We start from the raw sequence: 25,650 nt of genomic DNA on the forward strand, positions 1-25,650 counted from the left end.
TAACATTTTCTTTCGGAAGAACTTTGGGAATGAAACTACGACGCGGTTATAATCCGTTGTTTTTTGGTACTGCGGTTTTTTTTCTCTTTTGTTTCTTTCGGGGTTTAAATTACCAATAAATTCCAGTTAGTTCAGCCAGTCCAAATTAGTCAAATGCTTTAATTTAACCCTTTCAGCGACAGCGGTTACTACAGTGGACAGCTTATCAGGTAATCACTTTACAGGTTATCATTATTTGTGCATGAAAGGCTTAAGTAAGATTTAGTGCAGCCAGTTCAACCCAGAGAGTTAAGAATACATCTTTCACATGGTTGGTTTCACGATGTGAGTCATGCAAATGCTGTATGTGGAATTGTGGAAGAGATGGATTTTGCAAAGAAGAAAGAAAGGATCAAAGTGGGTGGCTTCAAATAAAAGGTGCTGTGTCCTGAGTTGCTTAACACATCGAGAGGTATATATCATGAAATTTAAAGCTGGAATTCAGAATTGTTGTCTGATATTCACCTTTTAATGAATGTCTTCAGTGCACAGCAAAAACGAAAGAATTGGCCTTGCGGTTCCATTATTTTTGGAGGAGGCTGTACATGGGAAACACTGTAAGTCACAGCAATTGTGTGGTATTCTTAACATAGCAGAACAGTAAATCCATCCATCCATCCATCCATCGATTTTCTGATCCACTTTATTCTCACAAGGGTTGCAGGGGTGCTGGAGCCTACCCCAGCCGTCTTCGGGCAGTAGGCGGGAGACATCCCGAACTGGTTGCCAGCCAATCGTAGGGCACACAAAGACGAACAACTATCCGCGCTCACACACACACACACACACCAAGGGACAATTTGGAGTGTTCAATCAGCCTGCCATGCATGCTTTTGGAATGTGGGAGGAAACCAGAGTACCCGGAGAAAACCCACACAGGCACGGAAGAACACGCAAACTCCAAACAGGAAGGCCGGAGCCGAGATCAAACCCACGACCTCTGCACTGTGAGGTCTAAACGCCCACCGGGCCGCCACAGTAAACTGAACAGGAATTTATTGTCATTGTTTTACAAGCCCACTCCTCAGAATAATAATGGCCAACTGTTCATCATCCACTATTAATTAAGATGAAACCTGCTCACAAACAAACACACGGACAAACAAATATAACCACGGCACTCTGCTGGCTTCTTTTTTCCATTTCTGAGAACAGCTCAACCTTGGTGGAGTTTTGCTTTATTGAGCGATGTTTGACGTCGACAGCTTGTGCATGCTCACTCTCACATTGTTAAGACAACAAAGCAGACATAGCCTTTTGTGCAGTTCCAGTGTTGCTGCACTGACTTTTGTAACTGTTATCGTACCTTGATGATTTCTTGCAACTGCTCTCCCATATGGTTGTTAGTGAAGTTTGCTGCCTGTCTTGACTTGTTGTTTTATAATATACTTGATTTTGAAGACTGTGCAGAGGTGCACAGTTCAATTCCGGCTCCTACCTTCCGGTATGGAGATTGCATGTTCTCCCCGTGCGTGCGTGGGTTTTCTCCGGGTACTCCGGTTTCCTCCCACATTCTAAAAACATGTGTGGCAATTTGATGGAACACTCTAAATTGTCCCTGGGTGTGAGAGTGAGCCAGATGGTTGGTTGTCAATGTGTGCCATAGGAACCAGTTCCGGGTGTACCTCACCTACTGTCCGAAGACGGCTGAGATAGACTCCAACAGGCCCGCAACCATTGCGAGGATAAGAGGATCAGAAAGTGAGTTGATGGATGGATGGATGGATATTATTATTATTATTATTATTATATTATATTATTTTTTTTATTATTATTAAACAAGCAGATCACCACACCCGCACAGGAATAAGAATAAGAATAAGAAAACCTTTATTAGTCTCGCAATGGAGAAATTATGAAAGGAAGAAGTAGAACAACAAAATATAGGAGCTGCTGGAAAGGCAGCCACTCTCGCGGCGCCATTTTGAAGTCAAAATAACAAAAATAACACAACACAACACATAGGACACAGACAGTCGTGCAATCTTCACCAATTTTCTGCATACACTTTGTTGTCTGAAGCAGTTATAGGTGAAAGAGGAGGGGATCAAAGTGTCCTTTCACCAGTGGATGAGAGACGTCATGCTGAAAATGTGCACACGTCTACTACAAGCTAAGTTTTAAAAGCAAACACGAAGCTGTAGCGTCCATTGACGAAAAGAGATTTGTTCACTTCTCCTCTCCCACATAATCCACTTCAAATTCCAAGCCGCGACTCCCAGTTCCAAATCCGCATCGGCGCTCTTTGCTGACGCGCCTTTCTTCTCATCGTCGGCTAGTCAAGACTTGCATCCATCCAGCCGCAGACCGTTCAACAGCACCGATCTCTCCGCTGAACAAAGCGGGGCTGTGAAAAATGCTGCCCACTACAGGCGCAAGACACAAGCGCCCCGGGACTGTCCAGCAAGACTGTCCAGTCTGAGCTCATCCGCCCCTACACACCTGCCCGGTGCTTCAGGTCTGTGGACCAGACATTATTAGAAGTACCAAGGACTAAACTGAGGCTCAGAGGGGATGGAGCCTTTTCTGTTGCTGGTCCCTCTCTCTGGAATGACCTCCCACTGAACATTCGGCAAGCCTCCTCGCTGCCCATCTTCAAAAGCCTCCTCAAAACTCTCTTGTATTCTTTGGCATTCGACTCAGCATGACTTAGTTTTGTTCTTGGTTTTACTGTTTGGTGCTTTCTACCGCCTTTATTACCGATTTGTCTTACTGTTTATTGTGCATGTTAAATTGCTCCATCTACAGCACTTTGTATGCAGCGATGGCTCTTTGAAAGTGCTCGATAAATACTGTTGACTTGACTTGACTGGTTGACAGCAACGACAGTGAAATGGCGCCGACATTCCTCCCAGTCAAAAGCAGTGCTTCGATACCCGTGCTGCCGAGAAGGCGCAACCACCAAGCACAGAGTCTCCTCCTTGATGAATGTCGTGGCCAAAAATTGCTGAAAAAAGTCCACATCAGGTCCACACAACGTAACAACAAACGCAAAGTGACAAAACAAACACATAAACAACAAAAAAAGCAAGGCTCATGAGAGCACTTGCTGACGGCTGCCTACTCGGGCGCCATCTTGACTTCAAAGACCCTGACAAGAACAAATTCCAAACCAAGGCCGAGTCCCAATGCAACATACTTGCCTAGCGAAACGATAAAGATACATTTTAGGAATGGTTGCAGTCCAAACCTTCACTTGCTTATTGTGTTTGGGACTTGCTGTGTTCCATTGATTCATTTATTCATTCATTTTCTCCCACTCTTTCTCTTCTGGCTCATGGGTGACCTTGCGAGTCAATAGAAGTGTCTTCACTTTTGTGTTCAGTCAGTGAAAAGCATGCTTCTGGATTGAAATCAGGCAATCCATCCTCGCAAAGGACAACATGACTTTTTTTTCCATCAAAAAAGTGTTAAGTTGCTTGTAAAGTATGGCTACCTACACTGTGGAAATGCAGTATTACGGGTTTTGTAGCAATTGTCTGAATGTAACATGGTATCGAGCACAGTCTTGTCACTTTAGAGAAATGTAATGTCATCAAGAAGCACCTGTTCGCCAATTCAAATGGTAGTAAACACTACCGCGGTGCACCCGTATAATTTTTCTATCGAATAGTAAATTAGTAGATTCATGTCTAGCAATAATAATCGTTCTAATTTTGCATTAAAAATACCATGGTAAGCGATTTTGAGTTGTCTTGGCACGTTGTGGTCTGTGTTGTGTGACATACTCAAAGATGATGATGGTTCTTCTACAATGACCAATAGGAAGGAGTAAACAATTACAGGTGGCGCTTTGTTTTTGTTGCCACCCCCTCAGAAATGCTGTGCGTTCCACATGCCAAAATCCATCACTGTCACCATTATTGGAAAAGCAAGGCTATTGCGATGAAATTCTGTGACCTGTGGCAACCCCATATCTCAAGTTAAAAATATAAAATACAGTACCTAAAAAAAAGCCTTCCAAATCATCTTTCAAAAATGAAACCAAGGTAATTTGTCTGAATACGATTTATGCCTTGAAAATACGTAGATGTAACCTGCACAAAATGTCTATAAGGTACTCTCTAGTAGGCTGTATACAACATCTTTGAAATTCTACACCTCTTGATCACATCTTGAATTTTATAGTCCAGTGTGGTATATGAAGTACCATAAAGGCAAAACCAAAACTTCTGGATTTACAGTAACTGTATAATTGAGTCTTGATTACGAGGTGAAATCGTTTTTTTCCAAGCCATTCATATTTTGTTTTTAAGCACTTCTTTTGAGCATCGCAATTGTTGCTCCCACATAATGTCCTTGCAAGTGTATGAGTGGCATAGGTGTCATTGGCTGACAAGGATAAAACTAAATCTTATTTTCTTCCTTCCTTCTTTGAGGAACCATAATTTCTTGAGTATAATACATAACTTGTACCTGTATTATAACAATTGTGATGTGTATTATATGCACCCCTAAAATTGCACTTCAAAAGCTGATTTTCATTTGTATTCAAATATAATAAGTTCCCCCCGATTTGTTCAAAAATTGAACCGTTATCCGTGTTGTAATTTGACAGGTATTTCATGCGTTGAGACATTCTTTGGTATAAAGAGACGCTAACAGCGAATGAAAATGACTTGCTTTGGAAAATACTTATTACTATCTGGGGAACCCATTTTTAAACAAAAGACTACAATGGGTAAGGCATGTTTCTCTATCCTTTGCCTTGACCAGTTTAGGGGCAAGTGGGCAGTCATGATTCTTGGTGAGCAGAAAAAACGATGCTATATATCAAGTTGTAATATTATTCATTCATTCATTCATTCATCTTCCGAGCCGCTTGATCCTCACTAGGGTCGCGGGGGGTGCTGGAGCCTATCCCAGCTGTCTTCGGGCAACCCTGAATCGGTTGCCAGCCAATCGCAGGGCACACAGAAACAAAATACCATTCGCACTCACACTCACACCTAGGGACAATTTAGAGTGTTCAATCAGCCTGCCACGCATGTTTTTGGAATGTGGGAGGAAACCGGAGCACCCGGAGAAAACCCACGCAGTGTCGGGGAGAACATGCAAACTCCACACAGGGAGGCCAGAGGTGGAATCGAACCCGGTACCTCTGCACTGTGAAGCCGACGTGCTAACCACTGGACTACCGGGCCGCCAGTTGTAATATTAGACATTACATATATTGGAATTAAAGTACCAGAGGCAGGAATTCAGTCAGTATTGACATAAGATCTGTTAGTCCATCACTGACGCATGCCCATTTTGCTGGCAAATGACGAAGGTGCGCAGGCTGCTGGAAAAGTACTGTTTTCCACAAGTTGTATCGCTAAATGTCTATACAGTACAATGTGATAAAGGGTCTTAATTTCACTTGTGCTCATGTATTTTACTGTATGCATTCTCAATTTTGCAGGGGGTTATAAAATTCATATTGTGCAGTCAAACCTCATTTCGACGTACCCCGTTTACGTTTTCACCTCGATAACGTTCACGTTTCAATGTCCCGATTTCACGTAATTCATTTGCTGGATTTTATTTACAACAAACATCTTTACAATGTAAACTTCATTATAACGATGAGATTTTTCCCACAAAATAGTGAAAATGCTTTTGTCACAACGAACCGTGGGAAGCTAATTGCCACCACGACCTTGCTTATGAACAAAATGTACAGCACGGGATTTCCCTCTGTTGCTTTGCAACACAACTGATCAACTCGTATATTGGTGTACTTCCGGAGGCACGGCACACATGATCTGAAACATGTCTGGTAAATGGAAACAAATCTCACTGCGTATGAAGAACTGATAATGTCGCTCGCTTTTAAGGGAGTCTCACCGACGACGCTCAGCCGAGACTACGAATTGACAATTTCGACAATCATCCGTAATGGCAACAAAATTATGGCAGAGTTCGAGGCCAAAGATTGAAAGACAATCGTAAAGGGCCTGAGGGCGCAGCGCACCCTAAATTCATGACAGTTGGCCTCATCGGTAGCACTGGTAGATGTCAGATACACGTAGTGCGTAACATTTGCTGACTGAATGTTTTCAGAGATGACGTTGGAACGCTAGTTGTTTGTTTCATGTCTTATAAAATCTTTTTTTTCTTCATACTTTTTACACGTAATTGACATGTTTATACTGCATTACATGATCATGTTTTTACATTTATGAAGTTTCATACTGTATTACATACATTTTAGTTGGTGGCCCTTTTATTGGAATGGTTACAATGAACTACCGTTACAACGTACAGATTCGTTATGTCCCTCGAGGTATGTTGTAACACTGTGATAAGGCTACCCTCCACTCGCTAATTTGTAGCGAGGTTCGACTGGTGCAGCGAGGCTTCATCACACACATAGACATAGCTATAGTCTTAGCATTTATCCATACTAGAATCATAATTTGTAATTCACACACTCAAAAACCAAACGGACTCACATATATTTTCATTAGTGTAGTTTAATTTTAAAAAGTTAGTCATTTATTTGAAATTAAAATGCATAAACGACACACGCATAGCAACAGGTGTGCGTGTTCATCCAGTTGAGTAAGTAAGGCTTATCTTGAGGTCACATTTTCGAGGACATACAGCACAAGTTAAGCTGGTGGTTCTACAAAAAAAAAAAACGCATCCTGGGATGAAGGCCGAAGGCTGACGATGGCTTTGTGCGCGCTGCCATACTGCCCCCCGGAGGACACACAGAGTAAGGCAGCATGACAAGGATTCTCATCTCGGTAAACAAATGGGCAAATCTCGACGAAGTTTCATCACTGATGGCACATCTATCTACAGCTCTCTTTAAACCAGTAATACTTAAAATTGTAAAACACAGTTAGGTGGAGAGCAATTCACTTAATGTTGGTTCAGGGTTCCAACAAAGTACCAAGCTCAACAATTGTTGGCTGCTCAGTGATTAAATTAAAACGCACTCATCTCAGCGATAAACACCACAGTACTCCTGCTGTACAAGTTTTGTTTTAAAAGGTTATTTAATATTTCAATTTGAAAGTAATTTTTAAAACTTAAAAGAAAAAGGTTTGTTTGTGTACGCGTGGTGTTGGGAGGGGGGGGGGGGGGGTGTACCAAATGTATCATTATGAGAATATTATGTACCAAGTGTACCATATAAGATTTTGTTAATGAAACAATCTGGTCCACTCCTCAACAATTGGACTGAATTATTAGCAGATTAGTTGAACGAGGCCACAAAGGTCAATAGACTTCTACTTGATTTCCAGTTCTAAAAAATTTAAGTACAATACCAACAATAGTGTTATGTAAAATAAAGGACCGTAGGACATTTGGTCAGTACCAATGGGAATGAATCACATGCGATCATATATCAGACTTGACATATTAACTTGGGCTGTATTTGTTTACGATGCATATGCTATTTACGTGCCAATTCTATGTTGGCCAAGTATGGCACTTGTTTGTTTTCCTGGCATAAACTATTTTCAACAGCAGTCCATTATTGGCATGTTTTTCTTGACCTGCCCCCGCCCCAAAAGAAGAATTTACAGCACACGAAGGATCAATATATCTAAATCTAAACGACGGCATTAGGAATTTAAGTCGCAATAACGTCATTTTCATTAAAATGTTAGCAACTGAGGCTTGAAATAATCAAATTAAAACCACATGATAAAAGATGAAATCATACAGGACATATTTGTTTTAGGATAGCAGGCTCTTCCAACAATCCAGACACCTGCCCTTTGAATTGTCATTTTTCAGAATTAGCTTGTTCTACAATTTTTATCCCTCAGAATGTGCAAACACTCAGCTTCATGCCATGACGAGGTCGAGGTAGAGCAAGAGGAAGCAACATGAACAAGCCATTCGTGGCTTCCCCTATTCCTTTCTTCTAATGCTCACAGCGGAGTGGTTCGATACCGACCAGTCGCATTTTGCCATCAGGAGACGATGCGAATCCCAAAATTCTTTTTCAGTTGCTCCAGGAAGATGAATGTGAGCACTGTATGAGGAATCAAGCGGATCCCTGCAGGAACAAGGCCCTGGCACGCAACGTATGGAAGCAGATCACTTTATAAGTATTGTGAAGCTTGGAGAAGAAAAAGTCAACTAACAATACATTGGAGTCCTGTTAGTTTTAAAAGAAATTGTCCCTACCTTATAAAATGCCAGGGGGCCCAACTTGGCAGTTTCTTGTAAGCAATGTCGTACACCCTGAAAGTACATCGCCCCCGGTTACATCCATTCAAGATTAAGAGATGGCAATAAGGAGTGAAGTGGCACTCACAGTGTACTCCCCTTTTGAATTCATGAGTCGAGTCTTTAGAACGTCAAGAGGCTGACAAAGGAACGTTGCACAACCTCCCTGCGTACAGTTCACATGAAAACGGGGGTTAATTTCAAACAAGATGCTCATTTAGTCAATGGCGGTGCAACCATTTGAATAACCTGACACTTACAGCAATGAAGCTGGAGAGGAAGTGTGTGAACACGTTATCTCCCAGCATCCCCGTTCCCAACACCAGCTGCTTGGCCTGGTCATAACATGCCAACTGGCAAACAACACATTTGGATTTTTTGGGTTGTTGATAATATTTGATTCCGCAACAGTTGGCAAATATGCAAATGTTTGACTCATTTCATTCAGTTATAAGTTACATATAAATCTTGCATCTCGTAGGACCTTGGTTGGCTTAATTGTTAAGCTTCGAATATCATGAAAGAAAAAAAGCCTTCACTGTTTCATAAGAACGTACTCTATAAGGCACACAAACGTGTGCAAGTACCGCAGTGAAGCTCTTGCTCATAACTCATTAATATTTCAATGGAAGCATTTCACCCACTTCTCAATTCATTACAAATATTGATTTAGCAATAATGCATTAACGGGCCTTTAAGTAAGTCCAATTCAATTTAGCTAATGCGTTACGAATGAATACGGATTTGTAATAGCTTTCAATTTGACGGACAAAACATGTATTCACGTTTTGTTTGGCGTATGAATTTATTTAACAAAACCAAGAAAACATGCACCGTATGTAAAAATCCAACATACCAAAGAGATGCATACGTTTACCGATAAGTGCGTATACTTGCCTGTCCAACGGTGACCAGGGCGCCTCTGCTGGATGCCATGGTGGCTCCTGAGAACAGTTTCCTCAAACCCTCTGTGGGACAGCTCAGAAGTCAGAAATGACATTGTAGTCACAGTACAGCTTGCTGGCGTTACCTTCTCGGAAGACTCTGAAGAGCCCGTCAATGGCATGTTTGTAGCTGGCAAGAGAAAACGGGTTTGAGTGGACATTTTGCAAAGAGGTTTCATGTTAGGTGATTTCATATGTTGGTGATATTCTGCATCACATACTTTCGCCGTAGTTCTGCTGGTAGTTTCATGTCATTTTGCATCCTGGAAACAAAAATGCATATAAATAAATGACTAAAGATGACTTTAAAGCTAAGTGCATTCCTGGCATGTTACCTGACATTGACCATGTCTGCTGGCGTTCCAACAAAGCCCCCCGTAAAACCTATTAAAGTAATAATATTGTTAGTTTATTTGTTGCATGGCTCTGTGCGGGTGCGCGTGCACGGACCTCCAAAAGCTCCCAACAATACTTTTTGGTAGAACGGCATGGGGCCCTGGCTTTTGTTTCCAATCACGTCCCTTACAGTCTCATAGATGGCAAATCTGGTTAGCGAATACGACATCTGAGGAGGAGAAGATAAACAAAACCAGACTTTTGAGCTATTTGGACCATTTTCAAATAAGATATGCATCATATAAAAAGGTGGTGAAACTAAAGTGAATACATTTCTTCTGACTAGCAATGACACTAGCAAAAGTATCAAAAGTCAAGTCAAGTCAAGTCAACAGTATTTATAGAGCACTTTCAAACAGCCATCGCTGCATACAAAGCGCAGACTATAAGAAATAACGCTGGGATTGGTTTGGGTTTTTTTGGCCATTTTCTTTTTTTTCTTATTTGCATTTTCAAAATTATTATGTTGCCGAAATTATCAGACATCCATCCATTTATCCTCACAAGGGTCGCGCGGGGTGCTGGAGCCTATCCCAGCTGTCTTCGGGCAGTAGGCGGGGGACACCCTGAACCGGATGCCAGCCAATCGCAGGGCACACAGAAACGAACAACCATTCGCACTCACACTCACACCTAGGGACAAGTCAGAGTGTTCAATCAGCCTGCCATGCATGTTTTTGGAATGTGGGAGGAAACCGGAGTACCCGGAGAAAACCCACACATGCCCGGGGAGAACATGCAAACTCCACACAGGGAGGCCGGAGCTGGAATTGAACCCAGTCCTTCTGCACTGTGAGGCTAACGCGCTAACTACTGCCCCACTGGGCCACTATAAATTTTAAGCATTTGATTTTCATCCATTATGAAATATTTTTTTGCAAGCTTTTTGCCACTTGATTTTTGGGAAGCAAGTAGCATTTCAACCTCTACAAAATTACTTATAACTTAAAATTTGGCAAAGGTATGAATAAATCAGCTGTAAAAGTGGAACGAGGATAGTTATAGCTTAGCAAGAGCTTCAATATTGTCGTACCTTACATCAACGTAAAAGGTAACTCAAATCTATATTTGGAAAAGAAAAGTTGCCATTAGAATAGATTGCCGATGCATTATCCTGAGTAGGTACGTGGTTATATAGGTTAACAGAATTCATGGTCGAGTGGCTGCACTGCACCACTTCAGCTTAGGCAAGAGGGGATAATGAAGTAGCTAGTAAATGGCTGGTCATTAATTAGATCCATTTAATTCAACATGACACCCAGGAAACACTTGCCAATAGCATGCACGTCCTTTACCTGTCTGCAAAGGGAAGCAGAAAGGCCATTGTAAAGAGCAAGCACCCCATTGTTCTTCACCACATGAACGGCCATGCCAAACATCCTCTTCTTGACCTCCTGCTGTGTTTGGAGGTGCACCTGCGAACAACACATATAGCATGATTGGCATGAAACTGGAACCGTAGCACTTTCAGTTATGTGAGGCGTGACACCACCGTGTCTTGACTTCCCTGCCTGAAAAATGCACCTTCGGTTGTTTGATGACACTTTACCTAAATGACACTTTTCCCAATTGACAACGTGCTATCGTAAACCTTGTGTCTTATTCTTTTGGAAGGTGCATTTTGCTGAATCAAAGGGCATAATAATGTAATAATCCTGATCAAGAAATTTGTGTGTGATTTTAAATTTTTTTTTGATATGAACATATCAGTATGTAAAACACACGTCACAGTGTCACTGTAATCTAAAATTCATGTAAACAATTGGATCCATTAATCATGATTTTGTTTCCCATCTAGTAATCATTTTCTAGTTTAAAAATGTCATTGTTGAAGTTTCATTCAATCAATTGAACTTTATTTACATATAGCACTTTTTATACGTCAAAATGCAACTTAAAGTGCTGTGCAATTAAGATTTTGAAATTACAACATAAAATGCGAACGCCCCCCGCCCAGCATACACAGAGATATCCTCACAAGCATGCCTATATGCTCACGCACACGTACACGCACAAAAGCACACATTCCCTGATGACCTAGAGGATATTCCATAGCTGGGGCCAAATGTCTCACCTCAGAAATAATTAAAAGGCCAGTACCACATTACCTCAAGATCCGCAATGGTTGATATGATAAAAGCAGGTCGGACAAATAAGATGGCCAAGTCCGTGAAAGAATTTAAAATCTAAAACAGGTACTTCCAAATCAACCCTAAAACACATCAGGAGCCAATGCGGTGATTTTAAAACTAGTGTAAGTATGGCAGTTTATGTTGTTTAAGAGGAAGCTGAGCAGTGACTTTTGCAAAATCCCAACACTGCAAGTTCCACAACGTTACCTAACATCTTTTTTTTTCAGCACTCCTGCCTTGTGAACTTTATAACAAGTTTATGAAAAGGTTTTCTCCACCCTCCCCCCAAAATGTCAGTTTAATTTTCAAAGACAGAGAGCTTTCAACGACCGCAATCCATTTGACACCATCAGATCATGAACAAACTAGCTTTCCTAATAAAAGAGTGTGTTGTCACAGTAACGTAACAGTTTTCTCAACAGGACGTCCAGAGGGGGGTCCGCAATTTCACAATGTGGCCTTTGTCCTTTACTCCAATAGGGATTTCTGTTTGAGGGTCTCTCAGTCTTTAAGGCTTGTTTTTATCTGTGATCTACTAAAATTGTATTCACCTCACCCACCCACTTAACAATTATTTGGTAAGCTCGACTCCTACACACATATTTAATTTCAATAGTCAGATGGAAATGACAACCCACTAAATCACTGGAAGGTGCAGGTTTTGAATTTATGGAGAGATGACAAATCATGGGTAAAATTGACGGAAACACTCAAAAAAGGCCTAGTTTCTGACACAGAGGATGTATGCCATGTGCATGTATTGTATGTCACAGTTATTCACGCATGGCAGAATACTGCATGTGGTGTGTATTCCGTTCGAGATAATCAGCTTGATCAGGTTTCTCCCTTGAAGTGTATATTTACTTTGAACAGCCCAGACACGTAACTACCATGGGCTATAACTCAAACCGTCAACCCAAATATATACCACGTGAAACACAGTCCCTTAACTGCATTTCATTGTCACAAATGTAGTAACGGGAGGACTTGCAGAGCAGAGACACTGGAGTAAAAAGCGACGAGCACTTATTTTTCCCCAAAAAACGTTTTAACATTGTAGCGCTTATCTCTTTAAATGCCCCCCCCCCCTCCTCCTCCTCCTCGTGGCTACAAGCCCACTGGCCTCTGATTGGTTTTCAGAAGTTGGCAAAGTGAAAAGAAGCCTCCCAGTACTTTGGAGGAATGGCACAATAAGAAGGCCAGAGATGAAAAAAAGTAATGACAAAGCAAATTTTGCTTAACTCTTGTTCTTCTGTCTAGCTCACTCATAACGTGCAATGTAACCGCCTCCATAAGATTGGGTCAATTCACAGTGGACAATAAGTGACCCAAAAACAAAAACATTTTGTGAGTGCGGACCTCCAGTTATTCATTACACACCACATGATTCACCAGAGGCCAGTTGGAGTTATCAAGGTCATGTGATGCTGCCATTACCGTGTTATAAAAGCCGATGCGAGCTGTCAGGTATAAACCTATGCAGTAGTTTGATCAGAAGCAATATATAAAAGCAGCACAGACGTATATTAATTGGTAGCCTGGAGCAATCATTTTGGCAAGAATAATAAAACTGCTATCCTTTCTTGAATGCACTATTTTACTATTTGATGGACACTGGAGAATACTTGCACATGACATCAATTATTATTTCGATAACTGAGTCACACGTTCATGAGTATATCTGACAAAGTCCAGTTTCAGCCTTATTTTGGCATTCCCTAAAACACCTTAGAAGTTGAATGATGAAAAGACCAAAATGCACACATATGCGCAAAATTTGGCCCAGTTAAAAACACAATTACTCAAATCCCCATACAGTCTGACAGAGACAAGGCTTTTATCAACAGGCTGTCACAAATTACATAAATAACAATTGTCAGTTTAGATGGACTGACAGAAGTATTGATTTTACGATATTTTTTTATCATTTCACCGTTTAAAATAATAATCTCAATCAATACATCTTAATCAAACGCAAACTCACCGTGTAGTACATATTCAGACGCAGACTGCTTTATGCTGGTAAGCACACATTTGCCATACCACAGGTCCCACATTGACATTGGGACCCAAATTATTTATCACTTACCATGAGAAAACAATGCATTGTATCTTTCGCTAATCCAGGCTTTTTCCTGTGCCATTTTGAGAATGACAGCCTGACGTCACAATTAATATTAATATCATCATGATCACACCCACCTCCACTACACCTGAACGTTTGGCCTATATCTTGCCACGTGCACGGTGACAGTAGCACAGCGACCTTTTCACACTGAGCACTAAATGAGCCAACTATATATTGATTCGAGAGCAAATATTGTAAATCATAAGTGTTGTTGAAAACGACTGCAGTCTGTGTTTAGGCCTGCACCCCTCGACGCCACACCGGGGAGAGGGTCTCATCTAGCCTCACCACCCCATCACCTTGAGGAGATCCAAAGGATGCGTGCAGCAGGCGGCTCCACACGACGCCAAGCCGCCGAAATACCACCGCGTCTTCCGTGTCTCGGTCATGCCTGCGTCCGGTGCCCTCGCACGGTGCAGCAACAACTGTGGCCGCGTTCGTTGTTTCCCGGTCGGTCCGCCCGTAAGGGATCTACGCTACCAGTGGCAGTGGTAGTATTTGTTTCAGGACCTCGTTAATCTTCAAACATTCCAGCAAAAGGCGTGCACTTTGGCTCCAGATGTATCGCGCGCACTCCCGTCACATATTTATGGAGACGAAGCGCATGTGTGTGTGTGCACGGTAAGTTAGCACAACGTGTAGCGATTCAGGAAGCAGCTGAAAACCAGAGAGGAGGAGCAGCCAATTGACGACGTGGACGCCGAAGCTGCCTACCCGCCCCAGCTCGTCCGTACTCTCGTGCCAACGACCACTCTGAACACACACACACAGACACACACACACACAGACACACACACACACACACACACACACACACACACACACACACACACACACACACACACGCACAACCGCTTTCCCCTCACTCCACAGGCTTGTGGGTCTTTTTTAAAGCGACGCGTCCACATCGCTGCCGTGCGTCTCCATTTGTTAGAAATTTCTCTTTAAGCGGACTCCTCAAAATCCAGCAACATGTGTGGTGCTATGTGCCGCTCAGCTAAAGATCTCGTGCTCTGCATTGTTAGAGATGTTCCGCCAATACTCACATGTCAGGCATCCTTAAATAGAATGACTTTATGGGTTAGTGTAAAAATGGCCTGTGTAAAGTTAAAGGTTGTACTTGTACATCATTCAAGAATAAGCCACAGGTGTCAAACTCCGGTCCTTGGGCCCGGGGGGGGTTATCCTGCATGTTTTCCCATCTCTCCATGCTGCAATCAGGCAGCAGATATAACATGTTTATGTGACAACACCGTTCCTCAGATATAAAAACATGAAAGAATAATAGACACGAGCATGTAAGTATGAGTATAAGTATGTATACCGACTGCTGTCAGGCTGCTGAATAAAAATAACAACAATACTACTAATAATAATAATTAAATGATGTGAAAGACAATTGTAAATAGCACTGCGATTTATCCATTTAGTGTTTATATTGCACTTAATTGAACGGTGTTTGTTGGGGTTTTTTCTTCTTTCTTCTTTCAACCTACATTCTTGCTGCTGGAGGCTGTAAATTTCCCCAGTGTGGGACGAATAAAGGATATCTTATCTTATCTTATGACTGTGTAACTGCATGTTTTCAGTGAAAACTTCATGACGATTGAGAACCACGAAGAACTCACACAACTTTGCGTTTATTTGTGGAATCCTCGATATATAAATACCAAATGAAAAAACACACTGAAATTGCAAAATACATATCTGTGTACTTTTATGTATACCGGTCACACCGATAGCTCAACACTAGTGTGTTGTAATGAAAAGAAAAACATTTGCTTTGTTGAATTGAAAAACAATGCAACAGTTCCTTTAGTATAACATTATTTTGTGTTAGATTATTTATGTCAACCATAAATATGTTATTAAACTTAATAGCAACCCTGAAATAATGTTTCTGTGAAACAAATACAGGTTTGTAAAAGTATAGTTGTAAATAACACTTTAATGATGTTCATAATGGTAATAAACAGACAAAAAAGAATTAAAGAAAAATTAAAAAAAATACAAATAGAAAATGAGTGTAAAATATCATTTGAAATAATCTTGACAACTCAACTACTCTGCCAGAATATTTTTTTTTAATTACAAATAAAGAAAACCAGTATTGTCTCGCTCACTCTCAGACATGCATACGCATATACATACCGAAAGGCACACTTACACTGACAGTATACAACAACTCTCTGTGTGCTTACCACCCACTTACACACACACACACGCACATATACAGAGGCCGAGTGAAATTTGACAAATCTATGCTACAGACATTAGTAAACATCACAGCATTTAACAGCCCCAGCCAGTCACTCAAATAAAAACATCCATGAATAAATCTCGTTTTCTTTTTCCCAATTTGATTTATTAGCTGTTTACGTTAAACAAATGTTGTATTTCACTTAAACCCATGACTAAAACAATGCAATCAGTTGATCGGTCCAACAAAATGCAACACATCTTACACAAAAGCTTTTTCTTGTGGCTTTGCTTCTCCCGCTACCCCTGAATGTGGGTTGTCTTTTGCCGCTCTTCCAATAGGCAATATTCCTCCTCCTTTTGGAGATGAACCAATGTGCAGGAGAGCGCCCCCCAGCAGTAGTAGAACACTGGCCACCCAGCCCAGATAGAGCGCCGGTCCCAGCTCTCTCTTTAGAGGTGCCGCAACGTTCAGATCGTAAAAGTCCCTGATTACTGCAAAGGCAGTCCAAGAGATGGGTATCAAAAAGGCCAAACCAGCCACAATGAAGAGCGCCCCTGCCAGCCTGCTCAGCCGAGCCTTGGAGGCTTGGTTGGTGTCACCCAGGCAGTGGGTGCACTTGGCCCCCATCACCCCAAGTAGGAGGGCCAGAATACAGAGGAGCAAAGAGAGGACAATGAGGCTGCGGGCGGCTTGAGTGGACGTGGGCAGCGCCAGTGTGGAGTCGTACGTCTTACACTGGATCTGACCTGTGGTCTGAGACAGGCAGTTCATCCACAGTCCTTCCCACATCACCTGGGCGATCACCAGCTCCCCACCCACAAAGGCGGACACGCGCCACAGAGGGGCGGCGCACACCAATAACCCACACACCCAGCCTAGCACCGCTAAAACCAAGCCCAGCAGCTGAAGAGTCGTCGACGCCATGTTTGCTTGAAAAAAGCCAAAGGTCTCACTTTGAAAGAACGTTTATACAAAACTCCCCCAGAAGCCTTGGTATGAAGAAATCCTCGATCGATGTGTGATTGTCATAAGCCTCCCCAATGAGTTCAATTCTTCAACGCAGTAATCTGCAGAGATGACATGTTTTCCACATTTAAAACTTGCCAATTTCAAAATGCCATTTCAGAATTAGCATGTGAGAACTGACGATATTATATTGACTCAATTCTCAAGATCGCATTTACATTACATTATAAAATATATCATTGCAATCGATAACACCACTTAAAAATACAATACAATACATCCCGTTTAATAATATACCTTGTAATTGGTAAAAACAGGATTGGGATGACATCAGGACGATGAGCTTGATCATGTCTCTATGTTTTTCTAGCCAAGACATTCAGAGGCTCCGCCATGCTTTTGAGTCCTATGAATTCTTTACTTTTATTTTCCTCTTAGAATTTTCACTGCTTGTTTTCCTCTAATGGAAGTTACAGTGTTGTTTGCGATTGCCGATCTCTCCTCTGAATCCAGTGGGTTAGGATCAGCAAGCGTTATGTCAAATGAAAACAAGAGCTCATCCAATCCAAATTCACAACTTTTTGTTTTGATTGAGTATGACTCTGTAGAGCTTAGGCTACTCGATAAAACTTAACAAAATAATATATCAAATTTTTTTAGCTTATGAATGTCGTAAATGCAAGAACCAGGACTCTTACCGATTTTGATGGTGTGAAATGTCAGTGTCTTCACAGTCTTTCACTCTTCTCTTATGACTGGCCAGCTTGTTTGTGCATCGCTCGTGTCGACGAGCGTAGGAGGGCTGCAGTGTGTCGTGCTGCATACTTAATACTCACACGCTGATAGTTATGCCGCAAATGACAACACAAGGGGACATTGTTAGAGGCGCATGTTCCAGAAGAAAATGCCAATGATGACTGCTCATGATGTCATTCCTTTGAGTTTAAATGTTGGGTAATAACGACTTTCTCTCCCGAGTTTTCTTTAAGAGCATTTTAAAAACGAAGTAGAGCCATGACGATGGTATTTTATCCTAAATAAATAATGTGAAGAAGAAGAATTGTGGATGTTCATCTCCAAGAAATGAGTGTCAAAATGGAAGAACCTCTCAGGAAGGTACAGTGCAAAAACTAAAATGTGCATGCCTTTCAAATCGTACCTTCCTGACAGTGTCAATAACATCAACAATATCATCTTTATAGGGGCAGAAATTCTGTTCGGGCTTCTGTTGGCTTTCATGAGTTAGACAGGTTTACCTCTCATATTGTGTCCTATTAGTGCAGGTATGTCCAAAGTCCGGCCCGGGGGCCAAATCCGGCCCGCGGTCGAATTTCATCCGGCCCTCGGCCCCTGTCATAAAATCAGTGCCGTCTGGCCCGCAGGTTGGGCGCAATGGAACACGTGTTGCATTGACTGAGGTCTCGTAGACTGGTGAGTGATGTTTTATAGAGTACTGCTTCCCTCTAGTGGCTAAATGAGTAATAGCATTCACTAAATGAGTAATAGCATTTAGACACTAGAGGGCAGTAGCACTCTACGAGACATCACTCACGAGTTAACAAGACATCACTCCGTGTTTATATTGACTGATATGTCATATTTCAAATGATCCTTGCAGTTGTGGATATGTGTATTGCTTGTTCATTTCCCTGTTGTTCGAGTCAAAGGTTTTGTGACTATTGAAAAGTCATGGTGATACATTTTATGTTTCAAATTAATAAATTTGCACTCAGGAGACTTCTGTTTAAGAAAAAGTCAAGTGAATAAGCAGTTGCATGTGATATACCTGTTTCAAATGAACCAAAAGAAATTCTTAAGATTGTTGAAATTAAAATAAAAATGGAAATGTGAAACAGACTGGCTTACTAAAATTTGTTGGACAATATTGTTGTTCAATGTAAAGAATGTCAGCCGAGGTCGGCCCTCCGACATTTTACCACATAAAATCTGGCCCCCTTGGCAAAAAGTTTGGACACCCCTGTATTAGTGTGAACGCAGTGAAGTCATCTACAACCCAAGATCGCAGTAGTCCCTCTCCCAGGAATGCACTTTTCTCACTCATTTCCCCATGTTTTGTGCTTGAGTTAGCTGTAATGTGAGGTTACTCCCGGATGTTTCCTCTCTTAAATACAAATGGCAGCATACAGACATTATCCATTGTCTTTCATTTCCTTAAGGGAAGAGCTTGTCATGTTTCTAACTATACAGCCAGCACATGACTGCTTAAAATGATTATTTAGCTCAGTTATGACACTTACGTAAATGACAATGCTGTAATTTGCTTCATTTATTAAGATTCACACCGTGACTTAAAATGTTCTATTCAAGTAGAATGTGCTTTTTAAAATACATTTTAAAGGGGGAGAAAATACAAATTAAAGAGGCAGCAAGTATCATACCGTTCACAGTTTAAATGAGAGTTATACTGTATATCCAGGGGTCGCTGCATAGTTCGGTGAAAATGGTTTAATTCTGTAAACAGACGATGCCAAAATGACATAATTCACGGATTTATAGTCAAAACAAATACTGCGTGCTGAATAGAGTGCCTCACGTCCTTGGCACTGACGTCCTTCTATACTGGAAAATCAGATTTAGCTTTGCATCGAATTCCTTTCCAAAACCAAAGAGCAATTAAGCCACATAACACTCCCAGGAGGAGAGTGGGTGCTCCAAGCGCCAGCGCCACAGTGGTGTCGGCCCCCACCGCGATAACCATGCCAGCCAACACCAGCACCACCGCAGCCGCTGAGGCCACGCAGATGTTCTTTTTTTTCGACTTTTTCTTCTTCTCCTTCTGCTTCTCTTGCCTCTCCCTCTCCGCGTCCCACATTTTTCTCTCCTCCTCCTTCTTCTCTTCCTCCTCTTGTTTCTTCCGTTCCTCTTCCTCTCTTAGCTTGCTCTGGGCTTTCTCATACATTTCATTTGTGTAGTGTTTCCCGCCGTTGTCTTGGATCATTTCCTTGATCATCGTAACGAGCTCTTTGACCTGGACTCGATCATCTGCGTCGTTGTTGTTGAAGGCGTGATACCTGCGCCCGAACGTGATGGAGAGTCTACGCAGCTCTTTGCACTCTTTGAGGGCATTGTCAGCTTTGGCCTGGTCCTTGCATGTGAATAGCATGATGGTGTACATGGAGGCATCGTCACCAAAGTTATCCTGGATCCATTTGACAGCGTTTCGCTCCTCCTCGGTGAACCTCACCCCAAGCCTGATCACGAGTAAGAAGGCGTGAGGGCCGGGCACTGACATCTTGACACATTCCTCTATTCTTGATTTTAATTCTTCTTCGGTGATGGCAGTGTCGAAGAGGCCTGGTGTGTCGATGACCTGCACCGTGGTGCCATCCACTTCGCCGCTCTGTGTCTCACAGTGTTTGGTCACCGACACCGGGCTCGGATCCTCTCTGAAGGCAGCTCTGCCAAGTATGGTGTTTCCTGTTGCGCTCTTCCCTGATCCCGTCTTCCCCACTAGGACTATTCTCAGGCCTCCAGACAGATCCACAGCTGAAGAAAAAAAAGATCTGGAGTCAGTAATTAAGTCTGGCCATATAGGTTTACATGTTGATTTCTCTTTGAGGTCTGAATGTGATTTTTTTTTTCTTTCTGAACTGCAACTAAAGAATTGGGTCCTAAAAGTATGACACAAAGTGTTAAAATGATTGCAAACGTTTACACACATTATTTTATACTCTCCAGATAAAAATGTGTATTATGACCGCTGTAAAACTACAGGAACACGTGTCCATAATTTTGCTATGTGAGAGTAAAAAAAAAACTATACACAGCTCAGTGTGATACAGAACAGTTACACCACAGCCAACAATTACAATAATAAATTGTTACTTTAATTCCACTCAGACTGTGAGTCAATATAGCATTATGATCGCTGTCAAGCAGATTATTTGACACAGCTATTGATTTAGATCGTACACACGACCATAATGTTGTGGTTGCTGGATGTAGTTTTCATCAAATACACACGTTTTAAACGTCAGAAAAGATGTTCGACATCTAGACAGACTGAAGTTATGATATTCTATTTCCTAAGCCACAGTGATTATTAGTACATTGTTAGTAGTTAGCCAAGAAAGCGATTGTTAGTATTTAACTATTTAACATTAAACACAACACAAAGCCATAAATTGATCATCTTGGGACTCTCAATAATCATAATGAAGGGGAATAAGAATATAGACACAAGCTTACCATCAAAGTTATTCAGACCACACCCGTCGGATGGAGGGAGAGTTTTCTGCTTCTTTTCTCGCAATGGTATTGCTGCAAGGTCCAATAATCAAGTGGAAATACAAAAGCAAATGATTTATTACTTATTGCAAAGCAACTTTTCTCAGTTATCACGCAATCAATCCGGTACTTAGGAGCAAACTTTTGTCTTACCTTCAGCCATTACCGAATGTCAAATTTCCAGTTAGCGAGTTGCCAAATGTCTGTCTTCAGCTTTGAATTGAGAATTTATTTCGCTTCTCAATTCTGCTTTACCGTTTGTATGACTGGGAAACTTCTGGAAGCCCGGGAATCTGCACAGGGCGCTTCCTATTTCCTTGTATTGTCCTTGAATTGAATTTGAGACAAAATCCCCACATTGGGAGTCCAGCACGCTCTGTATATCTTAAGAGGATTCAACACAATTGCTATATTTTGAAAGAATAAAAGGAAATACATGAGCAGCATTCCTGCTCTTCCACTGATGAACATTTGTTAATTTTATTCATGCTTTTGCTCAGCCAGTTTGTTGAAAGGGGAGGGAGAAGACATCACATCCTTCCTTTGGTGACTTCCCCTTCCTTCAAAAGCAAGACATTACAACATCGACAGACAGGCCCTGAGTGTCCCCTCTGGAACATCGGGAGAATTCTTCTTGTGTCCAGGTGTTTTTTCGGCTGTGCCGGCCTGATATCCCAGTCCACGAAGCTAACTATAACTAACTACTAACTTTCCATCCATGTTCTGATCTGTTTATCCTCACAAGGGTCGCGGGGCGTGCTGTCTTCGCGCACTAGGTACACCCTAGGTACACCCTGAACCGGTTGGCAGCAAATCGCAGGGCACACAGAGACAAACAACCATTCACACCCATAATCACACCTAAGGACAATTTCGAGTGTTCCATTAACCTGTCGTGCATGTTTTTGGAATGTGGGAGGAAACCGGAGCACCTGGAGAAAACCCACGTAGGCACGGGGAGAACATGCAAACTCCACACAGGAAGGCAAGAGCCGGAATTGAACCCCACTAGTCAAGTCAAGTCAAGTCAAGTCAACAGTATTTATAGAGCAGTTTCAAACAGCCATCGCTGCATACAAAGTGCTGTACATGGAACGATTTAACATGCACAATAAACAGTAAGACAAATCGGTAATAAAGGCGGTAGAAAGCACCAAACAGTAAAACCAAGAACAAATCCAAGTCATGCTGAGTCGAATGCCAAAGAATACAAGTGAGTTTTGAGGAGGGCTTTGAAGATGGGCAGCGAGGAGGCTTGCCGAATGTTCAGTGGGAGGTCATTCCAGAGAGATGGACCAGCAACAGAAAAGGCTCGATCCCCTCTGAGCCTCAGTTTAGTTCTTGGTACGTCTAGCAAAGACTGGTCCACAGACCTGAGGCGCCGGGCAGGTGTGTAGGGGCGGATGAGCTCGGAGAGGTAAGGTGGCGCGAGATTATTCAGAGATTTGAAAACAAAGAGGAGGATCTTGAAAATAACTCTAAAATGAATGGGGAGCCAGTGAAGAGATGCCAGAGTAGGAGTTATGTGCTCCCTCTTACGAGTACCAGTCAAGAGGCGAGCAGCGGCATTCTGGACCAGCTGAAGGCGCTTAATGGAGGACTGGCTGACTCCAAAGTAAAGGGCATTGCAGTAATCGAGCCGGGATGTGACTAAGGCATGAATTACTGTCTCAAAGTGTTCATGTGAGGGGAGAGGTTTTATTTTGGCCAGCTGTCTAAGGTGAAAGAAGCTGCATTTAACAACGGCACCAATTTGCCGATCGAGTTTGAAATCACTGTCCAGTTTAAGGCCCAAGTTTAAGACCGTTGATTTCAGATGAGGAGACAGGGGCCCCAAGTCTACAGAATGGAATGTACAAAACTCTTGTGGCACGGACACGTCTTGTCAGGGATTCAGATATAGATTAAGGTATTTTTCCCAGTTTTAGTGCCTCTCCATCCAGTAAACGTGTTCGAAAAAAACGCGTTTGTTACCTTTGGTTTTGATTAAGCCGTTTACCGTATTGTAATCAAATGAAACTTCGAACACCAGGGGGTGCCCAAGACTTGCAAAACCATCCATCCATTTTCTAATCTGCTTCTCCTCACCAGGGTCACGGGCGTCTGGGAGGAACCCTCTCGATGCTGTAGAATATACTATGCAGTTTAGAGTTGCAAACCCAAAGTAAGCCTAGTTATTTATTTGTGTTACTATGTTTACAAGGAGCGCAGTGGGGTCAACACTGAATTGCTCAGTACCTACACGTACTCTGCAGCATCAGCAGCACTTTTAATTTGACCCAGGTGACAACAACAACAAACAAAAAAGCCACAATTGTTCAATAAACAAAAGCAACTGGAAAATAATATGTCTGGTACAAGCACAGAGGAGATCAAACATACATTGACCACAAGCAATAATTAATGTGATAACATGAGTGGGTTGGACACTGGCAGATGGCAGGCTTGTTTATTTACATATGTGCTTGTTCCCTGCTTCTGATTTAGCTGCCCTTTCATGCACTTGCGTGACGAGCTGTCTATATAGCTTTGTTAAATGATATCTGCCAGCTGCTGTGAACTAGGAACTGAATGGACTGTTGACAAACACAACCGGCCGTACAATGATCAGATATGCCAACATTTCCACCAGATGCCTGATGTCATACAGAGGAGGGATCCAATCTGATACTTGCTGCAACGACGAAAGGAAGGTTAATGTTATCAACAATCTTGACGTTGAACATCGGTTGATATGAAAAGTTGGTGCAAAGATATTTATGTGTATAACTACTGTGCTATGATTGCAAACAGTAGCAATTTGAACACTCTTTATTTCACAGGTGTCAAACTCAACGCCCGGGGACCAGATCAGGCCCACAGCAGCATCTTATGGTCCAACACATGTCCGTTGAATTCATGTTTCTCGCAAATTGTTCTCACTTCACAACACTGGCATATGAGATACTGCAAGATTTGTTTTCATCAATCCTCCCTTGAAAATAATCTGCAACGTAGTTGAACAAACAATGTAGTGGCCTCTGATTTTAAAACCAGCTATCCATATATTTGTTATGTAAAAGTGATCAGGCGATCATACATTTGTATGGGTTCACGTCATAACGGCCCTCTGAGGGAAAGCCTAGCCTCAATGTGGCGCACGACAAAAATAAGTGTGACACCCCTGCTTTATTTGAATCATTTCCTGCTTGTACAAATTCATCCATCCAATGTGGTCAAGAAGGACTGTATTTGGAGACTGAGTTTTAATGAAGAAAATCTATTTACGATATTTTTAGGAATGATATCATCAACCTTTAAGTGTGCATAATTCAGTAGCTGATCATCTCAACAACATCAAAACACCTGAAATGCCAGAAAGCAAGAACGAGGTGAATGATGAAAGAATCCATACTTTGTAAGTCGGCAGGTAAAAGCAACTATTAATATTTAAGTAAAGGAGAGACAGATTAGCCTTGAAAGAAATCATGTTGGCGAGGGACAACTATTTTTTTTTAAAAAATCAGATTGGTCCAGTGGTTGGCACATCGACCTCACAGTGCAGAAGGACCGGGTTCGATTCCAGCTCCGGCCTTCCTGTTTGAAGTTTGCATGTTCTCCCCGGGCCTGCGTGGGTTTTCTCCAGGTCCTCCGGTTTCCTCCCACATTCCCAAAACACGCATGGCAGGCTGATTGAACACCCCAAATTGTCCCCACGTGCGAATTTGAGCGTGGATGGTTGTTTCTCTCTGTGTGCTCTGTGACTGGCTGGCAACTGGTCCAGGGTGTCCCCTGCCTAGTGGCCGAAGACAGCTAGGACAGACTCCAGCACGCCTCACCACCCTTGTGATGATAAAGCACATCAGAAAATGAATGGATGCATGGATGGATTCTTTTCTACCAAGGAAACCAATATGAACAATAAAAGGAACAGATTGTGACCCATTGCATGCCATAGTGCACAAACAACAAACTCCGGTCCTTGTATGTTTTCCATCTCCCTTTGTCCACCTGCTTTTGCCCTCTCTCTGTATACAGATCATTTTAATTGCATAAATGGATGGATGGATGGATGGATGGATGGATGGATGGATGGATGGATGGATGGATGGATGGATGGATGGATGTTTCAGTGTTTGGTGCTGCATATAGCCAACTGTGTACCTTTTGCATTTCAGACACTACGATGGGAGCACACAGTGTGACTCATTGTTTACATAGGACCGATCACCTGTTCAAATGTGTGTTTTTCTGTGTCTGAGCTTCTACAGACACATTGACACAAAAGGCTCCGATCCAATCTGCCTCCTCCAGGACTTGATACAAATGATCTAAATCAGGCTGGATAGGGGTCTCGATAAGCGGACTTGGGCACCTCAAAACCCCTCATACACACACATAATAATCCCAGAAAGAGAGGAAGTCAATAGTCTTTAAAAC

The 25,650-nt window shown here is 42.1% G+C and overlaps 3 protein-coding genes across 3 annotated transcripts; all 3 read right to left on the reverse strand.

Annotated features, from left to right (window-relative positions):
- Nucleotides 1-6,479: 6,479 nt before the first annotated feature.
- slc25a10b (solute carrier family 25 member 10b) lies at nt 6,480-14,510 on the reverse strand. The gene is made up of 11 exons (XM_052085106.1): nt 14,114-14,510; nt 10,850-10,969; nt 9,609-9,723; nt 9,494-9,542; nt 9,380-9,421; nt 9,245-9,288; nt 9,112-9,182; nt 8,475-8,567; nt 8,303-8,380; nt 8,173-8,229; nt 6,480-8,057 (listed from the first exon to the last, which is right to left on the reverse strand). The coding sequence occupies exons 1-11, from the start codon at nt 14,201-14,203 to the stop codon at nt 7,956-7,958; spliced, it is 861 nt and encodes a 286-aa protein (XP_051941066.1). The 5' UTR covers nt 14,204-14,510; the 3' UTR covers nt 6,480-7,955.
- A 928-nt stretch (nt 14,511-15,438) lies between these two features.
- Nucleotides 15,439-18,036, reverse strand: LOC127613815 (claudin-4). The gene is made up of 2 exons (XM_052085071.1): nt 17,682-18,036; nt 15,439-17,084 (listed from the first exon to the last, which is right to left on the reverse strand). The coding sequence occupies exon 2, from the start codon at nt 16,939-16,941 to the stop codon at nt 16,276-16,278; it is 666 nt and encodes a 221-aa protein (XP_051941031.1). The 5' UTR covers nt 16,942-17,084; nt 17,682-18,036; the 3' UTR covers nt 15,439-16,275.
- A 1,219-nt stretch (nt 18,037-19,255) lies between these two features.
- Nucleotides 19,256-21,759, reverse strand: LOC127613791 (GTPase IMAP family member 4-like). The gene is made up of 3 exons (XM_052085040.1): nt 21,385-21,759; nt 21,193-21,264; nt 19,256-20,490 (listed from the first exon to the last, which is right to left on the reverse strand). The coding sequence occupies exons 1-3, from the start codon at nt 21,392-21,394 to the stop codon at nt 19,559-19,561; spliced, it is 1,014 nt and encodes a 337-aa protein (XP_051941000.1). The 5' UTR covers nt 21,395-21,759; the 3' UTR covers nt 19,256-19,558.
- Between the last annotated feature and the right edge of the window lie 3,891 nt (nt 21,760-25,650).

This window comes from Hippocampus zosterae, chromosome 13, assembly GCF_025434085.1.
Source record: "Hippocampus zosterae strain Florida chromosome 13, ASM2543408v3, whole genome shotgun sequence".
Taxonomy (NCBI): Eukaryota; Metazoa; Chordata; class Actinopteri; order Syngnathiformes; family Syngnathidae; genus Hippocampus; species Hippocampus zosterae.